This window comes from Aegilops tauschii, chromosome 2 (genome assembly GCF_002575655.3).
Source record: "Aegilops tauschii subsp. strangulata cultivar AL8/78 chromosome 2, Aet v6.0, whole genome shotgun sequence".
In the NCBI taxonomy this organism is placed as follows: domain Eukaryota; kingdom Viridiplantae; phylum Streptophyta; class Magnoliopsida; order Poales; family Poaceae; genus Aegilops; species Aegilops tauschii.
This window is the reverse complement of record NC_053036.3, coordinates 506,591,251-506,615,423: the sequence shown is the minus strand read 5'-3', so window position 1 is coordinate 506,615,423 and position 24,173 is coordinate 506,591,251. Positions and strand designations below refer to the sequence as shown.

At 48.4% G+C, this 24,173-nt stretch overlaps 3 protein-coding genes and 1 long non-coding RNA gene across 7 annotated transcripts; 2 read left to right on the top strand and 2 right to left on the bottom strand.

Moving 5' to 3' along the window:
- Nucleotides 1-2,095: 2,095 nt before the first annotated feature.
- Nucleotides 2,096-5,620, bottom strand: LOC120974650 (uncharacterized). 2 transcript variants are annotated; one of them, XR_005769999.3, is made up of 2 exons: nucleotides 2,485-5,620; nucleotides 2,096-2,387 (listed from the first exon to the last, which is right to left on the bottom strand). It is a non-coding gene; the product is annotated as an uncharacterized lncRNA (long non-coding RNA). The 2 variants fall into 2 exon arrangements; XR_006671092.2 differs by having other exon boundaries at nucleotides 2,491-5,620.
- A 36-nt stretch (nucleotides 5,621-5,656) lies between these two features.
- LOC109759863 (uncharacterized) lies at nucleotides 5,657-8,035 on the top strand. Its single transcript, XM_020318702.3, has 2 exons — nucleotides 5,657-7,467; nucleotides 7,807-8,035. The coding sequence occupies exons 1-2, from the start codon at nucleotides 6,025-6,027 to the stop codon at nucleotides 7,924-7,926; spliced, it is 1,563 nt and encodes a 520-aa protein (XP_020174291.1). The 5' UTR covers nucleotides 5,657-6,024; the 3' UTR covers nucleotides 7,927-8,035.
- A 1,279-nt stretch (nucleotides 8,036-9,314) lies between these two features.
- Nucleotides 9,315-17,683, bottom strand: LOC109759861 (mechanosensitive ion channel protein 1, mitochondrial). Of its 3 annotated transcripts, none has more exons than XM_020318700.4 (8): nucleotides 17,487-17,683; nucleotides 14,220-14,984; nucleotides 13,536-13,807; nucleotides 12,858-12,958; nucleotides 12,034-12,141; nucleotides 10,859-11,080; nucleotides 10,004-10,137; nucleotides 9,315-9,816 (listed from the first exon to the last, which is right to left on the bottom strand). In XM_020318700.4, exons 2-7 carry the CDS (start codon nucleotides 14,957-14,959, stop codon nucleotides 10,033-10,035), a joined length of 1,548 nt encoding a protein of 515 aa, XP_020174289.1. In that variant the 5' UTR covers nucleotides 14,960-14,984; nucleotides 17,487-17,683; the 3' UTR covers nucleotides 9,315-9,816; nucleotides 10,004-10,032. The 3 variants fall into 3 exon arrangements, with proteins under 3 accessions (XP_020174289.1, XP_020174288.1, XP_073365023.1); XM_020318699.4 differs by having other exon boundaries at nucleotides 9,315-9,795; XM_073508922.1 differs by having other exon boundaries at nucleotides 9,315-9,795; nucleotides 17,336-17,549.
- A 2,576-nt stretch (nucleotides 17,684-20,259) lies between these two features.
- On the top strand, nucleotides 20,260-23,652 carry LOC109759862 (ferric reduction oxidase 2). The gene is made up of 7 exons (XM_020318701.4): nucleotides 20,260-20,679; nucleotides 20,783-20,897; nucleotides 21,061-21,234; nucleotides 21,347-21,581; nucleotides 21,667-21,994; nucleotides 22,071-23,048; nucleotides 23,144-23,652. The coding sequence occupies exons 1-7, from the start codon at nucleotides 20,481-20,483 to the stop codon at nucleotides 23,281-23,283; spliced, it is 2,169 nt and encodes a 722-aa protein (XP_020174290.1). The 5' UTR covers nucleotides 20,260-20,480; the 3' UTR covers nucleotides 23,284-23,652.
- The last annotated feature ends 521 nt before the right edge of the window (nucleotides 23,653-24,173 follow it).

Here is a 24,173-nt window from a genome sequence, read left to right as displayed (position 1 = left end):
CAACCGTAGAAGGGATCCCAGTAATTCCATAGGTGTCGTTTCCACCGACAATGGCCATCGAAGATGATTCCCCCCTCCGGTAGGGTGCCGGAACGAGTCTAGATTGGTTTTCGGTGGCTATAGAGGCCTGCGGCGGTGGAACTTCTGATCTAGGGTAACCCCGAAGGGTTTCGGAATATTTGGGAATTTATAGTGCAAAGATGGGGTACGGGAGGCCACTGAGGTGGGCACAACCCTGGGCGCGCCAGGCACCCCCAGGTGCAGCTCTGGCCCATCGGGAGTCTTCTGGCCCATAAAAAATCCACAAAAAGTTTCGCGGTGTTTGGACTCCGTTTGATATTGATTTCCCGCGATGTAAAAAACAAGCAAAAAACAGCAACTGGCACTGGGCACTGGGTCAATAGGTTAGTCCCAAGAAATGATATAAAGTTGCTATAAAATGATTGTAAAACATCCAAGAATGATAAAATATTGGCATGAGTACTTCATAAATTATAGATACGTTGGAGACGTATCAGTTACTAACACTTAGTAAAATTCTTTGGCCCTTTTATATATCATAACTATCAAGATGAATCCATTCATCTACCCATGCTTATCAATTTATTCCCATAAGCATCTAGTTATATGACATTGAGAGAAAACATTTTCTCTATCTAAACCTTTTAAACTTTCTTATAATATATAAACTTTTTTTAGCTCAATCAAACATATTGATCTACCTTCATAGATACTTTTATGCCTAATATTTTTCCTTATAATTTGACGGAAAATCATTTTGTTTGTGCTTAGAAGCCTTATATTATTTCCATTCCATAATATGTCATATACATATCAGAACAGAAAATACTATATAGCTCCCACTGAGTTATATACACAAAGTACTTTTATTATTTTGACAAGATCAAAATCTCAATCCCAGCTCACTTGTTATAATCTTCAAAACTCTTTTTGAAGTTTGCCCATTTATCCGGTGTCCTGGGGATTTTAAAACTTTTCTGGTTATATCATTCATACATCTTTTCCTATTTAGGAAACTTGTTTTGATATCCAGTGTATTTACTTCATACTCTTTGAAGTATCATCCAAGTTCTGAACTTGTTTATTATGTATGAAAATTAACAACCAAGTTCTTAACTTAATTGTATATGAATTTTCATTCCGGTCTGCACGGCTATCAGCCATTCCTTTGAGCTGGGCACCGCCATCACTTCCCCGTAGTGTGCTAGGTTATCTTCTTCCAAGATAAATATCTCATAGTGAATTTTTAGAAAATTCAATGATATTCCTGATTTGTATAATCCTATTACAAGCTTTAGAGTTTCTGCATCCAATGCAGTAACTTACAGTTTATTTTGCAGACAATCTATTGGAACAATCTTTCGGTTTGTTAATCCTGCTTGTTACCGTTAGACAATAAATAATTCTCTCAGACTTCTAATGTCCTCCCACTTATATTTTTGACAAGAGAACCCTTTCTTAGAAGGTGTTCATTTGTGACAAACACTTTGCCATTTTGAACATTTTAATGGAACGAATCCAAATCATATTTTTTGAGATATCTACAATTCATCATTTATCTAGTTTATATAAACTACATAACTCATATGATTTCTATTAGCCAGACTTATATGCGGTGCTCTTTTTTAGTGTATATTTTGTTGTTTCCCAAATTTTATAAAAGCAGATCGGTAATAAAATAATTCCACAATTATTCAAGTGTTTTTGCTAAACTTATGACTCAGATAATTTTTCTTGAATTTGAAGAATTACTTTACCTTTTGTCATAATGATCCTTATCTTCATCATAAAATATTTGAACTCTTCAAATAATATATTCTAAAGTTCCTTTGAACTATTAAAAAAATTAGTTTTGTGTTTCAAGTAAATCATATTTACCTAATCTTTAATGAAGTTGCGTCCAGTGTTATTCATCGGACTTTATACATCATTATGTATTCTTTTATTTGATTTCTCAATTAAGATAATTCAATACTTCATCTATATGAAGATTGTTTCCCGGTATAACCAAGCAGTGCCTCATTTAAGTGGAGCTCATCAGTCTTCTCAAGACGTTTAGCATTGATGTTATAAATTTTCAAATCAAGATTCATGAATGAACCATCAAAATCTGAGGTAAATCCAAACATATTCCTATAATCACTTTAACAACTATTGTTCAAAAATTTATAAGAATATCCGTTGCATAATCCAAAACATAATGTCTTACACAACTCCGAAACATAATAACTATTATTCGATTCTAAGATAAATCTTGAAGATAAACTAAAGCCATGATTCCATTGGTCTTGAGTAGAGATCCCATCACCATCCTGGACTAGCATCACATCTTTATTTCTTCTCAACTTGTGAGCTTTCTGTAGTCCCTGCATCGGATTGCAAATGAGAGCAATCGATTAGTATCATATACTTTTGACTTGCAGAAACAAGAGAAATAACATTAACTTTGTATAACTTTTATACCATTACCGGAAGAACCATTCTTCTTATCCGCCAAATATTTCTTGCAGTTCCAGTTCCAGTGACCCTTCTGTTTGCAATAGAAACATTCAGTCTCCTTAGAGGATCTGCCCTTGTTCTTCTTCTGAGAGACGGTCTTACCGACACCAGTAGATTTCTTCTTGGACTTGCCCTTCTGTATGCACGTATCTGTACCGGTTTTGCCCACAAAGAGAAACATGTAAAGTGGTTTAAAAATCTGATGTGGCATTGTGTTTAGGCACCGCTATAGATGCACACTAGAGGGGATTCTGGACTCCCTGGGAATGTTTTAATCCAACTTGTCTCAAGTTTCTCATTTTATAATTCTAGTTGTTTACTTTTTTTGAATTATTTGTCTTTACACTTGCAACATCATTTGCACCACTTTACCACTACTTTGGATCGCTAACAATTTACATGCATTTTGCTCGAAGCATTCAAGAGAGAAGAGATTGATTCCTGTGCTCCTAGTAGGACCGATACTCTTACTTCAAAAAAGCTAAAACTAAACCTTGTGCACTTGCGGACATCAATGGCCCAAGCATTACTCTGTTTGTTATGAACTTAATACCTTAAGATGCATGCTGGATAGCGGTCGAGGTGTGAAGTAATAGTAGTAGATTTAGTAAGATTAACGGTCTACTTGTCACAAACATAATGCCTATATATTGATCATGCCATGAAGAATCATCATAACTATGCGCTATTCTATCAATTGCCCAACAATAATTTGTTTACCCACCATACTATGCTCACAAGAGAGATGCCTCTAGTGAACGTTATGGCCCCTGGGTCCATTCACTTTATATTACCTAAAACCCTAAATATACTTGTTGTAATTTATTTATTTTAATTTCCTTTTTATTTTATCTATCTACTACTATCAGATTTAATCATTGCAATTAACGAGTACAAGGGGATTGACAATCCTCTTGCGCGCATTGGGTGCAAGTACTTGCTTTATGTGTGTGCAGGTACCACTGAAAGTGTTCGTGTGGTGTCTCCTACTGGTTCGATAAACTTTGGTTCTTAATTGAGGGAAATATTATCTGCTACTATACTACATCACCCTTCTTCTTCAGGAAAATCCCAACGCCTATCGCAAGTCGCAGTCCTTAGCAACATTGATGATTGGGCCACTTGCCGCACCTTGCTACTTTTGTTGTTTGTTACTTGCTAACAATTATATTGCTATCAAATTATCAAACTATCTTCCAGCACTTGCAGAGAATACCTTGCTAAAAACTGTCTATCAATTCCTTCTCCTTCCTGTTGGGTTCGACACTCTTTATTTATCGAAAGGACTATGACTGATCCTCTATACGACTGGGTCATCAGTACCCCATGGTGTAGTTGTGCCCATTTTGGTATAGTTGCACGATGGAGCTTCCCATCACAGAGTCTCTTGAACAAAGGAGATCGTTGGAGCATATTGATGTCATTGCACGAACCTGGTGTGCCATAGAAAGCATGTCAAATCCACAAGTCATGTGATATCACCGCTTCAAGTATGATGGTGACTTCTATGACGTGACCTTGGTATTGCCCACGCAAACTTTTTGGGCAGTTCTTCCATTGCGGGTGCATGCAATCAACTGAATCTAACATACTGGTAAATCCTCTTGTTGCTCCAATTGCCAACAATTTTTCTGTGTCCTCCACATTTGACTCTCTCATACTCTGGTCTAAACCCGGGCATGGATAACCCGACCTGATGACCCGGCCCGAAAAAAGGGCTTCGGGCTTGACATTCGGGTCGGGCTTGGGCCTCATTTTGCAGCCCGGAAGGTACTTCAGGTCGGGCTTGAGCTTCTCTTTTCCAGAATTTCGGGCCGGGCTTTCGGGCTTGGGGCCGGGCTTACATGTGCGAACACTAGAAAACAACATTCGGGTCGGGCTTGACTTCGGGCCGGGCTCGGGCTTGAGAAAAGAGTGCATTTCGGGCTTCGAGCCGGGCTCGGGCTTGAGAAAAGGGTGCATTTCGGGCTTCGGGCCGGGCTCGGGCTTGAGAAAAGAAGATCGGGCTTTTACAAGCCCGGCCAGAAACCCGGCCTGGCCCGGCGTATGCCCGGGTTTACTCTGGTCCGAACACTTTCACCACAGTGCGTGCAAATTGCTTCGTGGTGTTCAGGACCGTGGTCTCTCCAATCTGAATTTCTGCATCAATTGCATCTGCTATTTTAACATAAGCAAGCATCCTGAGAGTAGCCGTGCATTTATGTAGAGGAGAGAAGGATAGTTTTCCGCAACAATCCTTTCTCAGTTTGAACTTGTCATCAGCCTTGTCCACGCCCTTCCACTACCCACACGAACAAGTTTCTGCTCATCCGGTAGCAACGGCGAAAGGAAGTTTCATGAAATGTTTGGACCACTGTGAAGTAGTCTGTGTAAAGAAGACGTGCACCTGCCCTTGATGGAACCCTTGAAGTAATGGTCCAAAGTATAAAAAGCCAGCTCAGACACTTCAGCGAACACGTAAAGCGTGAGGTGCAAATAGGAGTGTTAACCGGAGCGGCGTCTGGTGGCGACGACCTTGTCCGATGGCGGCCTGGCCGGTAGCGTGTGGGCTGGGGCGTCCGGTGGCGAAGCCTTGGGTTGGGAATGGTGGCGGAGCACAGATAGCGACAAAAGTTCGGTGACGGTTATGCGGAGGAGCACGAACATAGATGAAAAGAGAGTTGCTAGAGCAAGGCGGGGGAGGCGGATATGAGCGAAGTGGCGCAGACCCTACCGGTCAGTCCGACGTAACGGACACGCCTGAGCATCCTTATATCCACCCTAAGTACGGGCCGTGTATAGAAAATGCGAAGCCGATAGCGTTTTTGGGTCCGGTCATTGACCAAGTAGCCCGTCCGGATCGTTTGACGCTCTAACACAAATATAGTCGGTGCATCAATGCGCCTCCCTGATCTGCATATCTCCAGCCCGGAATCTAATCAACTATTCCGGCGGACCGAAATCTGCAAATCAATTGAAGAACCTCCCACGTTTCTGTAAAGAGAAACCAACGTCATCACAGCAAGTAATCATCCATCCCCAGGCAGCACCTTGCCATAAAATTAATAAATAGGCTTTTTTGGTGGGAAATAAATAAATAAATGTGAACTTTTTTAGTAGTTGAAAAATAAATGTGAACTTGATTAGCGACGGGACATACAGGCAGTGCAGCACCGGCACGGGAGAAACCTCGAAAAGGCGCCGCCCCACCCACCCCACCCCCCACCGCACCCGAAAACCCCACTCAATCCCAGTCCAAGCCGCTGCGCTAGAACAAGCGAAGAGAGTGAGATTGGGACGAGGAAGAGAACCAGAAGCAGAGCAACACGCGGAGGGGATGGGCGACCTGGCACACTCCCGTGGCTGCTGCCCACGCGACCCGCCCATGTAAATCTCCTTCGCAAATCTCACTCGCCAGAAACCCACTCCCCGATACCAGTCGGTCAGCATACCCCAGTCCCCGCCGAGGAAGAGGCATTGCGAGGTCGGGCGCGGCGGCGGCGAGGAGCAGCCACGGCGCCAGGAATGAAGGGCGGCGGCGGCGGCGGCGGCGGCAAGGAGTCCGTCACCGGCTCCTTCCTCCGCTTCCTCCTCCTGCTCCTCCTCCCCCTCACCGCCCTCTATTTCTTCTACACGCTCCACCTCCTCCTCGCCTCCGCCGCCTCCTCGTCCGCCGCCTCCTGCCCGCCGGACCCCACCGCGGTCTCCTCCCGCGTCTCCACCAACCGCACCGCCGCGGCGGTGGCCGGCAGTAAGGCCGCCCCCGCGGCGGCGGCGGCGTCCACGGCGACGACGCTGCAGCACGTGGTGTTCGGCATCGCGGCCTCGTCGCGGTTCTGGGACAAGCGCAAGGAGTACATCAAGGTGTGGTGGCGCCCGCGCGGCGCCATGCGCGGCTACGTCTGGCTGGACCGCGAGGTGCGGGAGTCCAACATGTCGACGGCGCGGACGGGGCTCCCGGCCATCAAGATCTCCTCCGACACCTCCGCCTTCCCCTACACGCACCGCCGCGGCCACCGCTCCGCCATCCGCATCTCCCGCATCGTCTCCGAGACCTTCCGCCTCGGCCTCCCCGGCGTGCGCTGGTTCGTCATGGGCGACGACGACACCGTCTTCTTCCCGGACAACCTGCTCACCGTCCTCAACAAGTTCGACCACCGACAGCCCTACTACATCGGCTCCCTCTCCGAGAGCCACCTGCAGAACATCTACTTCTCCTACGGGATGGCGTACGGCGGCGGCGGCTTCGCCATCAGCAGGCCGCTGGCGGAGGCGCTCGCGCGGATTCAGGACGGCTGCATCAGCCGCTACCCGGCGCTCTACGGCAGCGACGACCGGATCCAGGCGTGCATGGCGGAGCTGGGGGTGCCGCTCACCAAGCACCCGGGGTTCCACCAGTACGACGTGTACGGGGACCTCCTGGGCCTCCTCGCGGCGCACCCGGTGGCGCCGATCGTGACGCTGCACCACCTGGACGTGGTGCAGCCGCTGTTCCCCAACGCGCCCGCGCGCCCCGCGGCGGTGCGGAGGCTGTTCAGCGGGCCCGTGAAGCTGGACCCGGCGGGGATAATGCAGCAGTCCATCTGCTACGACGGGGCGAACCGGTGGACGGTGTCGGTGGCGTGGGGGTTCGCCGTGCTGGTGTCGAGGGGGGTGACCTCGCCGCGGGAGATGGAGATGCCGGCGCGGACGTTCCTCAACTGGTACCGGCGCGCCGACTACACGGCGTACGCGTTCAACACGCGGCCCCTGGCGCGCACGCCGTGCCACAAGCCCGCCGTGTACTACCTGTCGTCGGCGCGCAGCGCGGAGGCCGCCCGCGGCGGGGAGACAACGGTGACGCGGTACGAGCGGTGGCGCCCCGCGAACGAGACGCGGCCCGCGTGCCGTTGGAACATCACCGACCCGGACGCGCATCTCGACCACATCGTCGTGCTCAAGAGGCCCGACCCCGGGATATGGGACCGGGTAATCCCCTTCGCTCCTTCCCTTAACTCAATTCCTTTTCCAGCATATACTACTGTACAAATGGCCCAAATGCTAATTAAAAAGGAGTATAGATACACTTAACTATACAGTCCAAAGATACAATTGCAACACAAGATAGTTAAAAATTCCAGCAATGGTATTTGTAGGAGAAACGTATCCACTGGTAATTGCGTACTAGGTTTGGTTGACTACCTGAGCGAATGTTAGTACTACTAGTATATACCTTTAATAAAGGATTGCTGATGTATCTGAAACATTACTTATATTGCTTTTGGCGAATTTGTTTACTGATGTATGGCTCACATGGATGATGTGCAGTCGCCGAGGAGGAACTGCTGTAGAGTGCTGTCGTCGCCGAAGGTGGGGAAGGAGGGGAAGAAGACGATGACCATCGACGTGGGCGTGTGCAGGGACGGCGAGTTCAGCCAAGTAGTCTAGGTCTAGCCTAGCCTGTTAGGAGAACACTGTAGGACGATTCAATATTTATTTTCTCTCTCTTCTTGTATTCTTGCTGGAAGGTATAACAAACGAGAGCCTCGTTCGGTCATCTCCTGCCTGCGTACCTACTACCGTGCCGCTGCTTTGCGCCTCACGAGCCATCACGAGAAGGACTCGAAGCTTTGGCCGGACTTCTTCGCCACCGTATCGCTGCTGCCCCCACAGTGTTGACGGAGACGTGGCAGGGCATGCATGCAGGTTCGCTGTGCTAAAAGGTGTGGTGCTGTGTGTTGTGGGGCTGGGATTTGGACTTGGGGAAAGCTTGGCTCCAGCCTTCGGTGGCAAGATCCAGGCCTTCAGCCAACACGGGGGAGATGGCAACAGGAGGAGCACGGTTCTGGTGTGTGGGCGTGTGTTTGTGTGTGAAACTGGCCAAAGCGTCGGTTTTTACTTCGTTTCTGGCACCCGGCGTGGCTCGCCTCGGCCGTGACGGGCAAGAGGCAATAGCTCGTCCGGAGACAGCATGTATAGGGGCTTGGCATGCTTTCTGGCAACAGGGACGACCAAATCTACTAGCCCCATCCGCCCGAGACATAATTCAGGTGATGTGGAGAGTGTTCATTCATTCCTCCGAACCATCAGCAACAGAGCTATAAATGCTCGCTGAGGCCGGTTCAACAGGTGGCGCACCGGCGCAACCAAAAACCATTTACACTTGTCGGCACGCACATGGCCACGGAAAGGAGGTCACATGCCAACGTTCTCCCGTGATTCATGTCGCTCCCGATTCCATCCTAGTCCTACAAACGAGAGCGAAAGGCGTTGCCCAACTCGAGTATTTTATGCCATTCCTGTGTTAATGATTCCCTAGACAAGTCTACAGTGTCAATCGTATACTAGTAGTAGTAGCGATATAGCCTTTTATCGAGCGACGACTTGTTTAGGGTCTGTTTGGTTCCCACTCAACCTACCAAAACATTGGTCGCGCCAAATCTCTGGTACGTTGTTTGGTTTGTTGCCAAATATTTGGCTGCCAACGAGTCCTTTGTTAAATCTTTGGCCAACCCCTAGGCGGTGTAATCCCTCGCCAAATAATTGGCAAGCCAATATTGGCAAGGGAGCTACAGGCAAGAACCAAACATACCCTTTATTCCTGATGTACTCAACGGAGTACAAGCAAATTTTTTTTTCAAAACGAAGGCAAAAGTTTTGCCTCATCGATTAATTAAGAAGAGAATTGCCCAGTTAATTTATGAAAAACCGGGCGAAAACCAATACAAACGAAGCGACAAACTACTCCTAAACATGAAACCCCACAACCGCACAGGCGGCCCGCCAAAACTATCCAAAAACACAACATCCACAAACCCCACAACCGTACAAGCAAATTAACAAGCATATGCATAGGACTATAGTAGCCAGATCTAGAAATAAAAGCCGAACGACGCGTGTCAACATGGTCCCCGACACACCGATTCAGGACAAAGGTGTCTATCACGCCTAGTCATGCATCAAAACAACACTTGCACGCATGTCGACGTTCCAGCATTTAGAGTTCCAAGGCCAGACGGGATACTCCTGGGCCCAGATGCAGACCTCCGGTGGATCATGCCACTCCATGTGTTTGAAGTTACCACGACTGAGCACTGACGAATCGTGGTAAACTACTCGCTAAGCAGTATCAGCGCACGTAGCAAAATTATGTAACGCAAGATTCTCCGGCAACAGATGATGTATGTTTGCCAAATTGAGGACAGGCAACAAAAGTCCCACCTTGGTTCCAAAAGAGGTCCCTGCCTTCGCACGCGCACCAAGCAAAATCTCCTCTAACCCTCCGCGTATGTACTCCTCCAGGCTAACGACGTTCACCTGCCATCGATACAATTCCCCCTGTCATTTTTTTACAAAACTAACTTGTTCAAAACTGTAATAAGCAGCCAAACTTCTATTACTAAAGGCTAGAAATGGGGTGAAAATGGTTCACCCAATCAATCATGTTTGCTTAGAATAGTACCGACTGAAAATGAGCAGCTCACATTACATTACAGGTAAGCTGCGCAGCCAAATATTGACTTACCCTACTTGAGTTTTGAGAAAACATCAGAATCAGCAGCACTGTGTGGTGCTTCCAAATTCAACGCCATGTGACTTGATAATCCTGGCAGCTCCTAGAAGAATGTCCTGTTCTGCATATATCAACTCGTCTTTTCTCTGAAAGTGTTTAAGAGATTCATATCAAACAAAAAGGATGATAACGAGCATTCTAAACTTGCACTAGCACAGCAGGTCACAGAACAGTAAAAGCATTGTTCTATGTGGCTACGCCTTTGCGGTGAATTGTGGATAATAACAAACTATGAATAGCTCTCGGAGATGTTTGCATCACTGTAGAACATCAAACTACTTAAGCTGGACAGACTCTGACAGAAAATCGTGTTATGTTATGTTCATTTCGATGGGACACTATTTTGGATCACATTTCTTAGTCTTGCTGCAGCACACCTCCAGAACAGCAACAGATAACAGCAGCTTACAAGTTGGATTCAACAGAACAGGTTGATATGATGCAATGCAATGTAAGTATTGAGCACCAATTTATGCTAAGGCGTCAGTTGACCTGGGATACATAAAATTTCAAGTCATATGTTTTCTTCTACTCTCGACCACTGACCCATGTCAAAGAGAAACATGCATGTAAAATCAACAAGTGTTGCCAGGTAATCACAATTTAACCTTTTATCTGGTGCTTACTGTGAGAATTAGCCACTACTTTCTTCACCTTATCATCCAAACAAATGCCTTACTGAAATGCAACATAATACTCCCTCCGTTCCGATTTACTCGTCGTGGTTTTAGTTTAAATTTGAACTAAAACCACGACGAGTAAATCGGAACGGAGGGAGTAACTTTGAACGAAATAAATTGAACGCACCATTTTTTGGAGGATGCACCCTATGACAAGCTCTCCATATGAACTTTCCAATCTGGAGAGGTAGCAGTAAGGAGCATCTGTTTCCAAGATAACTTTTGGGTTGGACCTTAACATAGCCTTGATCTCCTCTGCTACAGCAGGAACCTTCTCAATATCCTCAAGTCTTATAGGAATCTTGGTCACACTTACCCGCCACTGAGCTCGTGATCTATTCACTATAATCTGCAATTTTTCAAGAATGCCATGAGAGAAGGTAGGTCAACCCTGATACTGATAATCCTATGATTGAAAGAAATTTAAACAACATTATTTTTTACATGCATTGTCATCTTTCTATGATTTGTCATCTTTCTGGGTGATTTTAACTAATAAAATGAACAAAAGCATTTGAGCAAACTTCTCCTACTCCAAACTTCGTACAGAAGAAGTGCATCATTCAAAGTTGATTTCAATCCCCAAAATTCATGTGTCCATTACAACTGCAATGAGGCTAAATGTACAAAGTTCAACTCAAGCAAATCATGAACTTTTAAAAAGGCTGTATCCAGTCTCAGTGCGAAAAGTCCCCACATGTTGTGGTCTGAGCAAAACCCTAACAAATTAAATTTCAGTAGAAAGTAGTCAGCTTTAGCAGTGTAACTGACAACTACTGTAGAAGTTAAGTTCTGAATTTGCCATGCTTGAGCTATAACTGAAAAGTATACTATAGCTAATCATAAAATAATTGCTCTTACATGTGATACATGTGCGAGGATACCACATATTCTTGTTTGCATGTTTCCTAGGTGTTTCGGATGTTTTTTATGCCTTTATGGTGTGTCTAAAGATTGTCGCAGTGAGTAAACATATCAAGGGTGTTACTATTCCAAGCAGTTGAATATCATAAGATGGTTCCAGCGCCATATACTGATATACATACATTTAAATGTGGATACTGATTCAAGTTGCCTTAACCAATCCATGTGACAGCACATTGCAGCACAAATTGCTAACTAGAGGAAATTCAGCCTATAATAGCGAGTGATATCACACCATCCAGTGATAAAGAAAGAAACATGCAAAAAAAACATTGCACCAAGTAAAACAGGATATAATCAGCAAAATGAAAAAAAGGTAAGATGGTAGGCGTAATATGTGTTGTTTAAGAATATGGTATCCAGTAGATGTGATGATACCTGACTTGAGAACAAAGAGTTGGGTACTGTGAAAGGAAGCTTTTCTGGACTCATCATCGAAGTTGAAGTAAGTCCTATTTCGAGTACCGTGCCTTCTATTGACCCAGCCTACAAAGGAAAATGTTTTACTTAGGGAGTCTATATATGCTACACAATTATAAAGCAATACAAGATAATAATTGGCCTGTGAACATGCATTATTATCTGCAGACATGAACTTCAGGAGAAATAAGGTAACATCTGACTCACATCAGGATAAACAGATGAAACACTTACTCCTCAGGGACACATCTAACAGTAACATGAGATACTTGACACATTCATCATTATTTAGGAACAGTGTATTTATTCATCAAAACAAACACGGTGGTCATAACTATAAAAGTGGGTTTTCATGTCTCGGGTCAACTTTGTTTCCTCCTCTCGCAAAACCTCTCAATTACCACGAATCGGTAGCTGGTATCACTTTGCTGGAGACGTCTTTCGTAATCCAATGCTTTAACACTGTAAGAGATGAGTTCTATTTCTCCTCAGGGCATGGATCAAGCACATATCCCAAGCTTAAGATGAACATCTTCTATTCTCCTAGGGCATTTGATAATCATGAGGTCATATTACCAAATGTTATGGTTTGACAATTTACTAGCACCAACTAGTGCCTACCACATGGCAAACATTTGTCATTTATATCAACATCTATGTATACTAGTAAAACAATTACACATGCAGTCCCAGGTAAACGAAATTTCGTTGTACATATGGTACACTCATGGTTTGAACAATGTATGTCCAGTAATCACATATACAAATATATGATAAGGCACCTTTATGTATTCTCCAACTGAGAATGGCCTAGAAAATTGTAAGGAGAACCCATTCAACACGTTGCCCAGGACATCTCTAGCAGCAAAAGCCGTAGCAACACCTGCAGTGCACATCAGTGTAAAAGGATTTTACTTTTGTTTGGAGTATTAACTACTGAATCTAGAAATACGAGGAGTCCTCACATGGAAGAAGAAATAGTGCATGCTGTAGTATTTACACAGACTACTGAAGACTGTAATATTTCCTAACAAGATTTCTGCATTATAGCATGCATAGCATAAGTATACATGAGTTATCGAAGATCCATATTACGCAGCTATTGGAAAGGACTTTAAGGTCGAACACGGCTACATTCCTTATTGTCATATTGTTCTAAGATATATAAACAACCACATCTCATTTGTGATAACTAATTTGTACAGCACGGTAGGCCATGGAAACAAAATGCGGCTTCGATGAAAAAAAATGTAAGAAAAAGATTCTTTCAGAGAGAAAAAGGAAGATACTGAGCTATTCACGTCTAAGAAGCACAGGACAGAACACATAGTTATTTAGCGCTTACTTTTACATGCTACATTTGGTTATTAAATGATTTTTTTAGTGCAGATAATGATTGCTAAAGGCATTATCATATGGGCATATCACATATTATTCCTCAAAACAGTTTCGAACATTACCTCCCACACCACCAACAGTTAATATTGATTGAACAGCTACACCACAAGCCTCAGCAAGACCCATTACACCAAGCGCAATCAGTCCCAATGAGGACACTTGGTTAAAAGCTGATAACCTTGCTCTATCAGTAACTAAGGCAGTTTGGTTGGCCATAGCTTTAGTGATAAAGTTTGCTTTCCACCTATGAAGAAACCAGACAACTGACAATACAAATGCACCCCTCAAAGCTTGTGGAAAATAAGGTGATACACTTGGTGCGATCACTGCAGCCCTGATGAATGAAGAAAAAACATGAACATCCTCAGAACATAATATGCCACTTTTTATCAGGCTAAAACTTAGCATAAGCATGCATACAATTAATGAATATAAACGAATGTGTACTGTTGTATCACTAACAAAAAAAGGCAACAAGCATCCTTGATTTTGATAGGAAGTTTCTCTTTCAAATATTAAAGAAATATGGTCAGTCTAAGAATTTTTCAAAAGCATCAGCTGCTTCTCTTGTTTTTTTTTTCTTCAGAAAAGAGAGACAAGACGGACGCCACCATAGTACAAATAAACTTGCATCAATTTTTTGATACAAAATGAAAGGCGACACTCCAGATTAAATGCAACACATATAAGAAAATATTTAAATAACAATGGCAAAGCTGTGCAAGGTAAGTTCAATAGAAACTCACATCTCTGAAAATGCCATAAATGTGATCAAGTATTTTGCAGGATCCTCCAATGCACTCCAAAGGCTGGTGCTATATGAAGCATTAGTGTTGACTGAGTTCCCCAAAAGTGCTGATATCGGGTTCTGTGAACCATACTTATGAAGCCTCTTGAAGATGATAGGCATGACAAACCAGGCCAAAAGGGTACCACATAATGTTCCTCCAAGTGGAACAACTACCTTTTCTAGATCTGGATTTGCCTCAAGAAAACTTTGAACATGGGGTGTGACTGCATCAGTCATCTCCTTCACTTTCTTGCCTGCATCAGTCGTAGCATCGATGGTGGAGTTGCGAGCATTTTCAAAAATGTCCATCCAAGTGGTTCCTCCAGTACCAACCTCAGCAGTTTCAGTGGGAGGAACAATTGGGACTTCAGGCTTAATTCCAGTGTCTGATGAGTATGCACGGCGGATGCTGGAAACACCTAACGGTCCTGGCAATGCATTAAAACTGGGCCTTGAAGTATTCAACCAATTAGTGCCCATATAAGCAGAAAGGGGCATCATAGCCCTTGACACACCATTGGCTGGAGGAAAACGATCCATTGCTTTCATCTGCCCAATAATTGAATTGCCTGGTTTTACCTTGCCCCTGGCACAGCTGTTGAACCCCCTCAAAGAAGCGCCAGGAGATTTGGACCCAATCGATAACTCCATAAGATTCTGAGATGACCGACGCAAGATTGCTGTACACCCAGACATTGTGCACTACTTAAGAAACTGTGCCCTGAAATATGAAAACAATTAATATGAAAATTGGAGAATATAAACATAACTAAAAAGAAAACAAGACTACTACCAAACTCTATTAACGATGACTAAATGACCAAGTATAAACCATAATTCAACAGCAAAGCAACAATGTATGAAACTACTAGTTATCAACATATACCATATCAAACTTCATTAAGCTTGTAGGACCAGAAAATAACTCTGGATGCTAAATCCGAAAATTCTGAATCATGAGAACTTCAATTTCATGGTGCCAAAGAGCTCGGCAAACTATAGTATTCAAACATCAAAAGATAAAGGGTCGGCTGCTTCTCTAACTGTTATCCATGCTGTTGTCTCAAACCATAACAGCAAACTCCGGGATTTGCATCAAATGGGTGTGCCAAACCTTCTAAGGAGCAAACATAAAAAAATTACAGTGCAAAGTGACCACTCAAGCGATCCTTGCCAAATTTCCCAATCACAGCAACAATAATTCGTCGGCACAACCAAAATCAGCTTAATCAGCGGGAAAATTCAGGTCTCAAGTTAGAATCAGACAAACAAACTATAAACCAACAATTCTTACTCGGCCCAGATGCTATATTTGCATAAACCCTTCAGGCAACACCAAATCGAACCGGTCCAAGAGCAGCAGTTACAAAGAAAAGCTCGCATCAAACAGCTGGAAACATAATTCAAGCAACAGAAATGGGAATGATGACTAAAAGGAATGAGGATAAACCACTAATTACACAACTCTCACTCGAACTTGACCGGCAGAGAAACAATGTGTATGAAATTACTAATTATCAACACGCACATGACAAAAGTATACCCATCACTGTTTCTCTAACTGAAAACCACGCTCTCTATCACTATGTCTCAAACGTAACAGCAAACTCTGTTTGCGCCATATGATTGGGCTAAATCTTAGCCGCGGCAAAAACTACATTGCAGAGCGACCACGCAAGTGATCCTTGCAGTAGGTTGTATCAAGAAGCACCCAAAATTTCCAAATCACAGCGACTATAATTCGTCGGTACAGTCAAATCAGATTAATCAGAGGCGGAAATTCGGGCCTCCCATCAGAATCGAACGAACGAACTAGGCATCAACAATCCTTACTTGAATCCCGGATGCTACATTTGCATAAGCCCTCGAATCGGGCGACACCGAACCAGCGGAAGAGCATCAGTAACAAAAAATAAACAAAACCAAAGCAGAAAACAAGACTATACCAAACACTATTAATGATGACTATAATCAACGATGTATGAAACTACTGGTTATCAACATATAGAATCTGAAACTTTATTAAGCTTATAGGACCAGAAAGTAACTCTGGATGCTAAATCCGAAAAATTCTCAATCATGAGAACTTCAACTCCATGGTGCCAAAGAGCTCGGCAAATCATAGGTATTCAAATATCAAAAGATAAAAGGATAGCCGTCAGCTGCTTCTCTAGCTGTTAACCATGCTCTTGCATATGTGCGTCTCAAAAAATGACAGCAAACTCCGTGATTTGCATCAAAAGGGTGTGCCAAATCTTATAAGGAGCAAACATAAAAAAATACAGTGCAGAGCGACCACTCAAGCAATCCTTACCATAGCTTGTGTTGATAAGCACTCCAAATTTCCCAATCACAGGAACAATAATTCATCAGCACAACCAAAATCAGGTTAATCAGCGGGAAAATTCAGGCCTCCAGTTAGAATCGGAATAAACCAACAATTTACTCGACCCAAATCTTATATTTGCATAAACCCACAAGACAACACCAAATCGAACCGGCAGAAGAGCAGCAGTTACAAACAAAAGCTCGCATCAAACAGCTGGAAACATAATTAGAGCAACAGAAATGGTAATGATGACTAAACGGAATGAGGATAAACCATAACACAACTCTCACTTGAACTTGACCAGCAGAGAAACAATGTGTATGAAACAACTAAGTATCAACACGCACATGACAAAATACACTCATCACTGTTTCTCTAACTGAAAACCACGCTATCCATCTCTATGTCTCGACCGTAACAGCAAACCCCGTTTGCACCAAATGATGGGGCAAATTCTTCTAAAGAGCCACGGCAAAAACCACATTGCAGAGCGACCACGCAAGTGATCCTTGCTGAGCGACTACGCAACAAGCACCCAAAATTTCCAAATCACAGCGACTATAATTCGTCGGTACAGTCAAATCAGACTAATCAGAGGGGGGAATTCGGGTCTCCCATCAGAATCGAACGAACGAACTAGGCGAATCCCGGATGCTACATTTGCATAAACCCTCGAATCGGGCGACACGGAACCAGCGGAAGAGCATCAGTAACAAACAAAAAATACTCGCATCAAAACGCACGCCGGAAACGGAGCCCGCGGCGCACGGGGAAGGCTCTGACTACAACTGTCGGCCGCGCCATCTGGAAGCGATAAGAACCCGCATCGAGGAAAGGGGTGGTTCAGCCGCGGCAGTGATTCGAAGAGGGGAGGGTGGTAGTGGTAGGGCTTACGCTTCGGAGAGGCGGAGGGGTCCGGGAGCCGGCGGCCCTCCTGCCTCGTCCCCGCGGCGCTTCAACACCTGGCCCGGAGGGGCGCGGCCGCGTGGGGTGGGGGGTGTGAAGCGTGAGGCCTCGACGGCGACGGAGGCTGCGCTGGTTTATTTTCCTTGCTCTCTGCTTGCCTTTCTTGCGGGACAGGAAACAGGCGATGTCGTGGAGAGGCTGCTGGTGGGGTCTCCTCCCTGCCCCACCCCCGCGTCGTGCGGTGCGTGCTCGAGTTAATTGCACAGAAGTATCACAATTGGGGCATCACATGCAGATTGGTATCACGATTGCTAATTTTTGCGTGTCAGTATCAACATTGCTCTAGATTTTTGCAAATAGGTCTAAACTGCGTATAAACACGTATTGACGGTGTATCTGACTAGCGGGGCCCGCCCGTCAGGTGCCGACGTGGCATGTTTTTTGCAGAAAACCCCCGCCCTCGCCCTCGCCCTCACCCTCTCGCTCCGCGCCTGCCTCGCCGCCCTCTCCCCGTGGCGGCCTCCTACCTCAGCCGGCGCGCGCACGACCCCAGCGCGCCGGTGGTGCTGACCCCGCCGAGGATACTGCTCGCCGCCGCGGGGCTCGGGCTGGCGACCGGCGCCGACGACTTCCTGTACGTGTACGGGCTGTCGTTCGTGCCCGTGTCCACCTCCGCGATCCTCATCTCCACGCAGCTGGCCTTCACCGTCTTCTTCGCGTTCCTGATCGTGCGGCAGCGGCTGACGGCGCTGTCGGTGAACGCGGTGGCGCTGCTCACCGTGGGCGCCGTGGTGCTGGGGCTGCACGTGTCCTCGGACCGCCCCGCCGGGGTGAGCAAGGGGCAGTACTGGCTGGGGTTCCTGCTGACCCTGGCCGCCGCGGCGCTGTACGGGCTGGTGCCGCCGCTGATCGAGCTGACCTACAAGCGGGCCGCGGGCCGCGGGCGCGTGGTGACGTACGCGCTGGTGATGGAGATGCAGCTGGTGATGGGCTTCTTCGCCACCGCTTTCTGCACCGTCGGCACGATCGTCAACAACGATTTCCAAGTGCGGTGCCCATGTCACTCACCCCTCTCTCCACACTCTACTAGGAGCAGGATAGGAGTATGCCACGGTAGTTTCTCTGATGCGTGCGTGGATTTGCTCACAAGCCCGGCGAGAGGAAGCGAGAGGACAAGCCCGGCGAACGCGATGGGGTCGTCGGGGAGGACGGGCTCACCTACGACGAAGCGCGCGGCCGCGGAGCCGGTGAAGAGCGCGACGAGCAGGGCCGCGCCGAGCCAGAAGGCGCGGAGGTGCGGCGGGTGGGCGCGCGCCGGGGCGGCCCCCGCCTTCTCCGCCGCGACGGTCCCCGCGGCGGCGAGGTGCGCGAGGAGCTGCGCTGCGAGGAAGGCGCGCTGGACCGCGGCCCAAGAGCTCCCGTCCTCGCCCTCCCAGCTCGCGGGGAGGAGCAGGAAGGCGAGCGCGAGCAGCACGAGGGACGCGGCGGCGAGCGCCGAGGAGGCCCCGAGCGCGAGCCTGTGGCGGAACCCCCTCCCGCGGGCTGGCTTGGGGAGCAGGGGCTCCTCCGACTCCTCGTGGAGCGCGCGGGGGTGGAGATGGAGGCGGGCGCGGAGGGAGAGGGCGGCGAGGCGGGCGTGGAGCGAGAGGGCGAGGGCGAGGGCGAGGGCGGGGGTTTTCTGCAAAAAACATGCCACGTCGGCACATGACGGGCGGGCCCCGCTAGTCAGATACACCGTCAATACGTGTTTATACGCAGTTTAGATCTATTTGCAAAAATCTAGAGCAATGTTGGTACTGACACGCAAAAATTAGCAATCGTGATACCAATCTGCATGTGATACCCCAATTGTGGTACTTCTGTGCAATTAACTCTGCGTGCTCAGATGTTCCCTCCCTTTTCCTTTTTTTCTTTTCTCCGAGGGATCTTTTTTTTAGTGGTTTTTTTCTCTTTAGATCTGGCCTTCTGGATCGCGAAGCCCAGCTTTTCTCTTCGAGCAACCCGTGAAGCCCAAGCGGGGAAGTGTCCTCACTGGGCCTCTATGGGTAGCAAGTACTGTTAGAAATTAGGCCCAGCATAGCTAAAAAAAAAGGAAATTAGGCCCGTGCATTCCACCTTGCCCGCCAGCACCGCGCGGCTGAGACCAGCGTGGCACGCTCGGCGTCGTGAGACGGGCGGCGCGGCACGTTCCGGCGCGTGCGAGGCCAGCGCCGCCACGCGCGCAGGCTGCCATGCTTCACCGCCGCCCGTGGTACTTTCAGGATCGCCGTACAGTGGCGCCACCAATCGTGCAGGCCGCTCAGGCTTCACCGCGCTCAGTGCGGGATGCCCGTCCTTGATCTTTTCGGGCTCGCCGTACAGTGGCGCCACCACCGCCCTTGCCGGGTCCTCGTCGCTGATTAGCCGGCGAGCGCGGCGAGATTCCGTCACACATACCACCTCCCGGCTCCGTGGGTGTTCGGTGTAGTGCACCTCGCCTCATAGGCGGCCACACGCGTCATCCGATCGCACGGCAGACATCATCAAGTTGACCAAGGGCTAACGGAGAGGGGACCGGACGCGACGGAACACGACGCAAGTTGACCATCTAGCTAGCGATGGCGCCACTCGTGACAGTAGTAATAATAGCACTAGATTACAATATATAGCACGATAAATGATTGACAGTAATATACACAGGCGCGACAAATGATTACAATACGCACATTGCTGCCGCGGTACGCATACGATGATAAATACGTGCGAATCAAAAATAATGTATACGGCGAATCAAGGAGTAGAGGAAGTCGGCATCAATGCATTACCAAGCGCAATACTCAGGCGCGATAATGAAGTGGATTCCCTGCCACTATCTCCATTCTAATTATATATATCTCCCGATATGAATGAGCACCGAGCACGCCACACACACTACTGCTCCGCCCCGCGAGCATCTATCTACTTTTAGGAAGGCATCTATCTACATACGATTGGGAGTTCGAGATGGACGATCGTACTCTTGGCAAAGGCAGGAAGTGCGTCCCCTCGCCGTCGGCGGCGGCGGTGGCCAGGCGCGCGGTGCTTCTCCTGGCCGCCGTCGTGTTCGTGGGGTGGCTCATGATGTGGGCCATGCTGCCGACCAGAACTTACAGCTCGACATGGGCGCCGAAGCTTGCGGCGCTCACCGGCTTCGGGAAACAAGGTTTTCTTCTGACTCTTCACGGCCTGTCGGAATTGCACCGATGTCGGTTTTCACGAGGTACTCGTTTCTTTTGTTCATCATGGCTTATAATTTGTTATTACAGGGATTAGGATGACGGTGTACGCCTTCCCGGTGCTGTTCGTGTACGTTGTTGCGTGCGTTTACCTGCATTTGCAGCAGCAGAAGGGGGGTGACCCTGACACCCAGCGCCGGACCAGGTATGCTTGAGTTTTTTCCGACTACGAAGTTGTACTAAAGCAGCGTCAATTAATATGTATCGGTGTAGTATCTCATCAAGTATTTCGCATGTACTACGTGATACTAATAGCCACGGAACAAACGACAGAAAATTCCTGATGATTTTGCTTATGTTATTATTAGTACGAGAATAGCAGCAGCCTGGAGGAGACCCGTGCTGGTGAGAGGCCCGCTGGGGATCGTGACGGGCATAGAACTGGCCATCCTTCTCATGTTCATGGCGCTCCTCGTCTGGTTCTACTACGCGTACATCACCGTCGAGTTCTCCAAGCTACGCGTCAAGCCAGGCGAGAAACTGTAAGGAACCACACGCGCGCAGCCGATCGACACAAAACTGCAATTCTGATGATGAAACAACTAACTGTAAACTGACGTTGGTTACGTACGAACGTGCAATTGGTGTTCTCAGGTGGCAGGCGGAGCTGGAGAAAGCGGCGAAGCGGCTCGGCAGTGTCGGGAGTTTGTGCTGCGCGCTGCTGTTCCTGCCCGTGGCACGCGGCTCGTCGCTCCTGCCGCTCGTCGGCCTCACGTCGGAGGCCGGCATCAAGTACCATGTCTGGCTGGGGAACACGGCCATGGCCATCTTCACCGCTCATGGGCTCTGCTACGTCTTTTTCTGGGCATCCACTGATCAGATCCACCTGGTACTCCCCTAAGGTGCACAACCATCTTCAAGATTCAGATTAAGCGTACGACTAACTTGGTATGCCCGGCCAACTTGTGACCCAGATGACGAAATGGGCGAGGACGAGGGCCTCCAACGTCGCCGGGGAGCTGGCCTTGCTCTGCGGCCTCGCGATGTGGGCGACGGCGCTGCCGCGCATCCGCCGCCGGATGTTCGAGCTCTTCTTCTACGCGCACCACCTCTACATCCCCTTCATCGTCTTCTCCGCGCTCCACATGGGCGTAATGGTGTTCTGCTACGTCCTGCCCGGCGTCTTCCTCTTCGCCGTCGACCGGTGCCTCCGCTTCCTGCAGTCGCGCGCCCGTGTCCGCCTCGTCTCTTCCCGCTTCCTGCCGTCCGGGGCCGTCGAGCTCAACTTCGCCAAAAGCCCCTGTAAGCAACGTAGATATCCATGCAAGGAGGGTTACGAGGCAACGACAGGAAAAATGTGCTGACAACTTTGTTGCAGGTTTGAGGCACAATCCCACGAGCACGCTCTTCGTCAACGTCCCATGCGTCTCGCGGCTCCAGTGGCACCCTTTCTCGGTGACGTCGAGCAGCAGCCTCGAGCCGGACACGCTCAGCGTCGTCATCAAGAACAGAGGCGGGTGGACGCAGAAGCTGTACGAGACGGTCTCGTCTCTGCCCCCGTCCGGTGGCCACCTCGGCGTCTCGGTCGAGGGGCCGTACAGCCCGGCTGCCGGGGTCACGCCCTTCTTGGGCCACGACTCGCTGGTAATGATCAGCGGCGGCATCGGCATCACGCCGTTCATCTCCATCATCCGCGAGCTGGTTTACCAGAGCGCCATGGCAGAAACGGCGTCCATGCCGAGGCTCCTCCTCGTCTGCGTCTTCAGGACGTCGGCCGAGCTCGACATGCTGGACCTCCTCGTCCCGGCCTCCGGCGGCCTCAACGGCGCCCCCAGCCTCGACCTGCGCATCGAGGCCTTCGTGACGAGCGAGAGCGAGCCCCGCACCGGCAACGACCCGCACAAGCGGCCTTGTCAACCGGTCTGGTTCAAGCCGTGGCCGTCGGACGCGCCCGTCTCCCCGGCGCTGGGAACCAACGGCTGGCTCTGGCTCGGCGCCGTCGTATCCTCGTCGTTCGCCGCGTTCCTCCTGCTCGTCGCCGTGCTGCAGCGGTTCTACATCTACCCGGTTGACCGAGACAGCAACCACGTGTACCCGTGGGCGGCCAGAACGATGCTGAACCTGCTGTTCCTCGGCGTCAGCGTCGCCGCCGTCACCGGTGCGGCGTTCCTGTGGAGTAAGCGGGGGAGCGCCAGGGAGGCCAAGAAGATAAAGAGCGTGGACAGGCCGATGTCGCCGGTGTCGTTGCTCCACTGGGCTGGTGGAGGCGGCGTGGAGAGGGAGCTGGAGAGCATGCCTGCGCAGCCTCTTGCGCAGGCAACCAATGTGCACTTCGGTCACCGTCCCGATCTCAAGAGTAAGCTCTACCGCGCACATTTCATTTTTCAGACGTACATTTGGTTTTGTTTCTCTGCCAAGTTGTGAGAAAAATGGTCGAATTGAATTGTGCAGAGATGCTGCTGGGGGTTCACGACGAAAACGTTGGGGTGATGGCCAGCGGTCCGTCGGGGATGCTTGAGGAGGTCGCGACTATCTGCTCGTCTGGGCTGGCGAGCAACCTGCATTTCCAGTCTATAAGCTTCACCTGGTGAACAACCAATTCCGAGCATCTAGCTCAAGGGGAAGAGGCTTCGGTTCTACTTTCTACTACTCCCTCCGTCCCAAAATAAGTGTCTCAACTTTGTACTAACTTTAGTACAAAGTGGTACTAAGGTTGAGACACTTATTTTGGGACGGGACAGTAGTTCGTACATCACCGTAGTCTGTTGTGTAGATTTTTTTTTCTTGTTTGCGGGTTAGTACAAAGTTGTACTAAGGTTGAGACACTTATTTTGGGACGGGGGCAGTAGTTCATACATCACCGTAGTCTGTTGTGTAGGTTTTTTTTCTTGTTTGCGGGTAAATGTTGTGTACCTATTATTCTCTCGTTTCTAAGACTATCACCGTTTCTTAGCTCGAAACATGCTTTCACCCTGCTTTAAGTTAATAAGAAACAAACGATTGAATTGATACAAGATGACGAAGAAATCCTTTTACAAAGTTGATAAAAAAACCGGCGGCTAGGAATCATCCGATTGATAATAGATGAATTTAAGCCGCCTCGTAGGCTGTAGGATCCCCGATCTCCGACCCTCCAGTATTATGCTCCCACAAACTGGAAGTTGTCGCAGCGCCCACAAACTGGAGTCATCACAACACCTGTCCGTCGGAGCGCCGAACAACCCTCCATCGCAACACAACAACTACCCCAGCCAGCGGCAGTGCCCTGTTCGTCGGAGCGCCGGTTGCAGCAGCTCTCCGTTGTAGCACCGGCGGCATAAGGATGCTCCATCGTAGCTCCGTCGCAGCCCTGACAGCACCGGTGATGCTCCATTGCAACTCCATCGCAGCACCGCGCAGCCTGGTGGTGCTCGGCGACTCCTCGCAGCAAACGTGATGTTGCAAATCCCCATTGCAGCACCGGCGATATTTCGACCGCTCG

Excerpts from the sequence above, each read along its gene's own strand:
- LOC109759863 (XM_020318702.3), top strand. The coding sequence starts at position 6,025 with ATGAAGGGCGGCGGCGGCGGCGGCGGCGGCAAGGAGTCCGTCACCGGC. Across the intron at positions 7,468-7,806 it reads ACCCCGGGATATGGGACCGG|TCGCCGAGGAGGAACTGCTG; the intron begins GTAATCCCCTTC and ends GATGATGTGCAG.
- LOC109759861 (XM_020318700.4), bottom strand. The coding sequence starts at position 14,959 with ATGTCTGGGTGTACAGCAATCTTGCGTCGGTCATCTCAGAATCTTATG. Across the intron at positions 12,142-12,857 it reads CAGTTGGAGAATACATAAAG|GCTGGGTCAATAGAAGGCAC; the intron begins GTGCCTTATCAT and ends TTTCCTTTGTAG. Across the intron at positions 10,138-10,858 it reads GGTGCATCCTCCAAAAAATG|AGAAAAGACGAGTTGATATA; the intron begins GTGCGTTCAATT and ends AAACACTTTCAG.
- LOC109759862 (XM_020318701.4), top strand. The coding sequence starts at position 20,481 with ATGGACGATCGTACTCTTGGCAAAGGCAGGAAGTGCGTCCCCTCGCCG. Across the intron at positions 21,235-21,346 it reads GTCAAGCCAGGCGAGAAACT|GTGGCAGGCGGAGCTGGAGA; the intron begins GTAAGGAACCAC and ends TGGTGTTCTCAG. Across the intron at positions 21,582-21,666 it reads CCACTGATCAGATCCACCTG|ATGACGAAATGGGCGAGGAC; the intron begins GTACTCCCCTAA and ends CTTGTGACCCAG.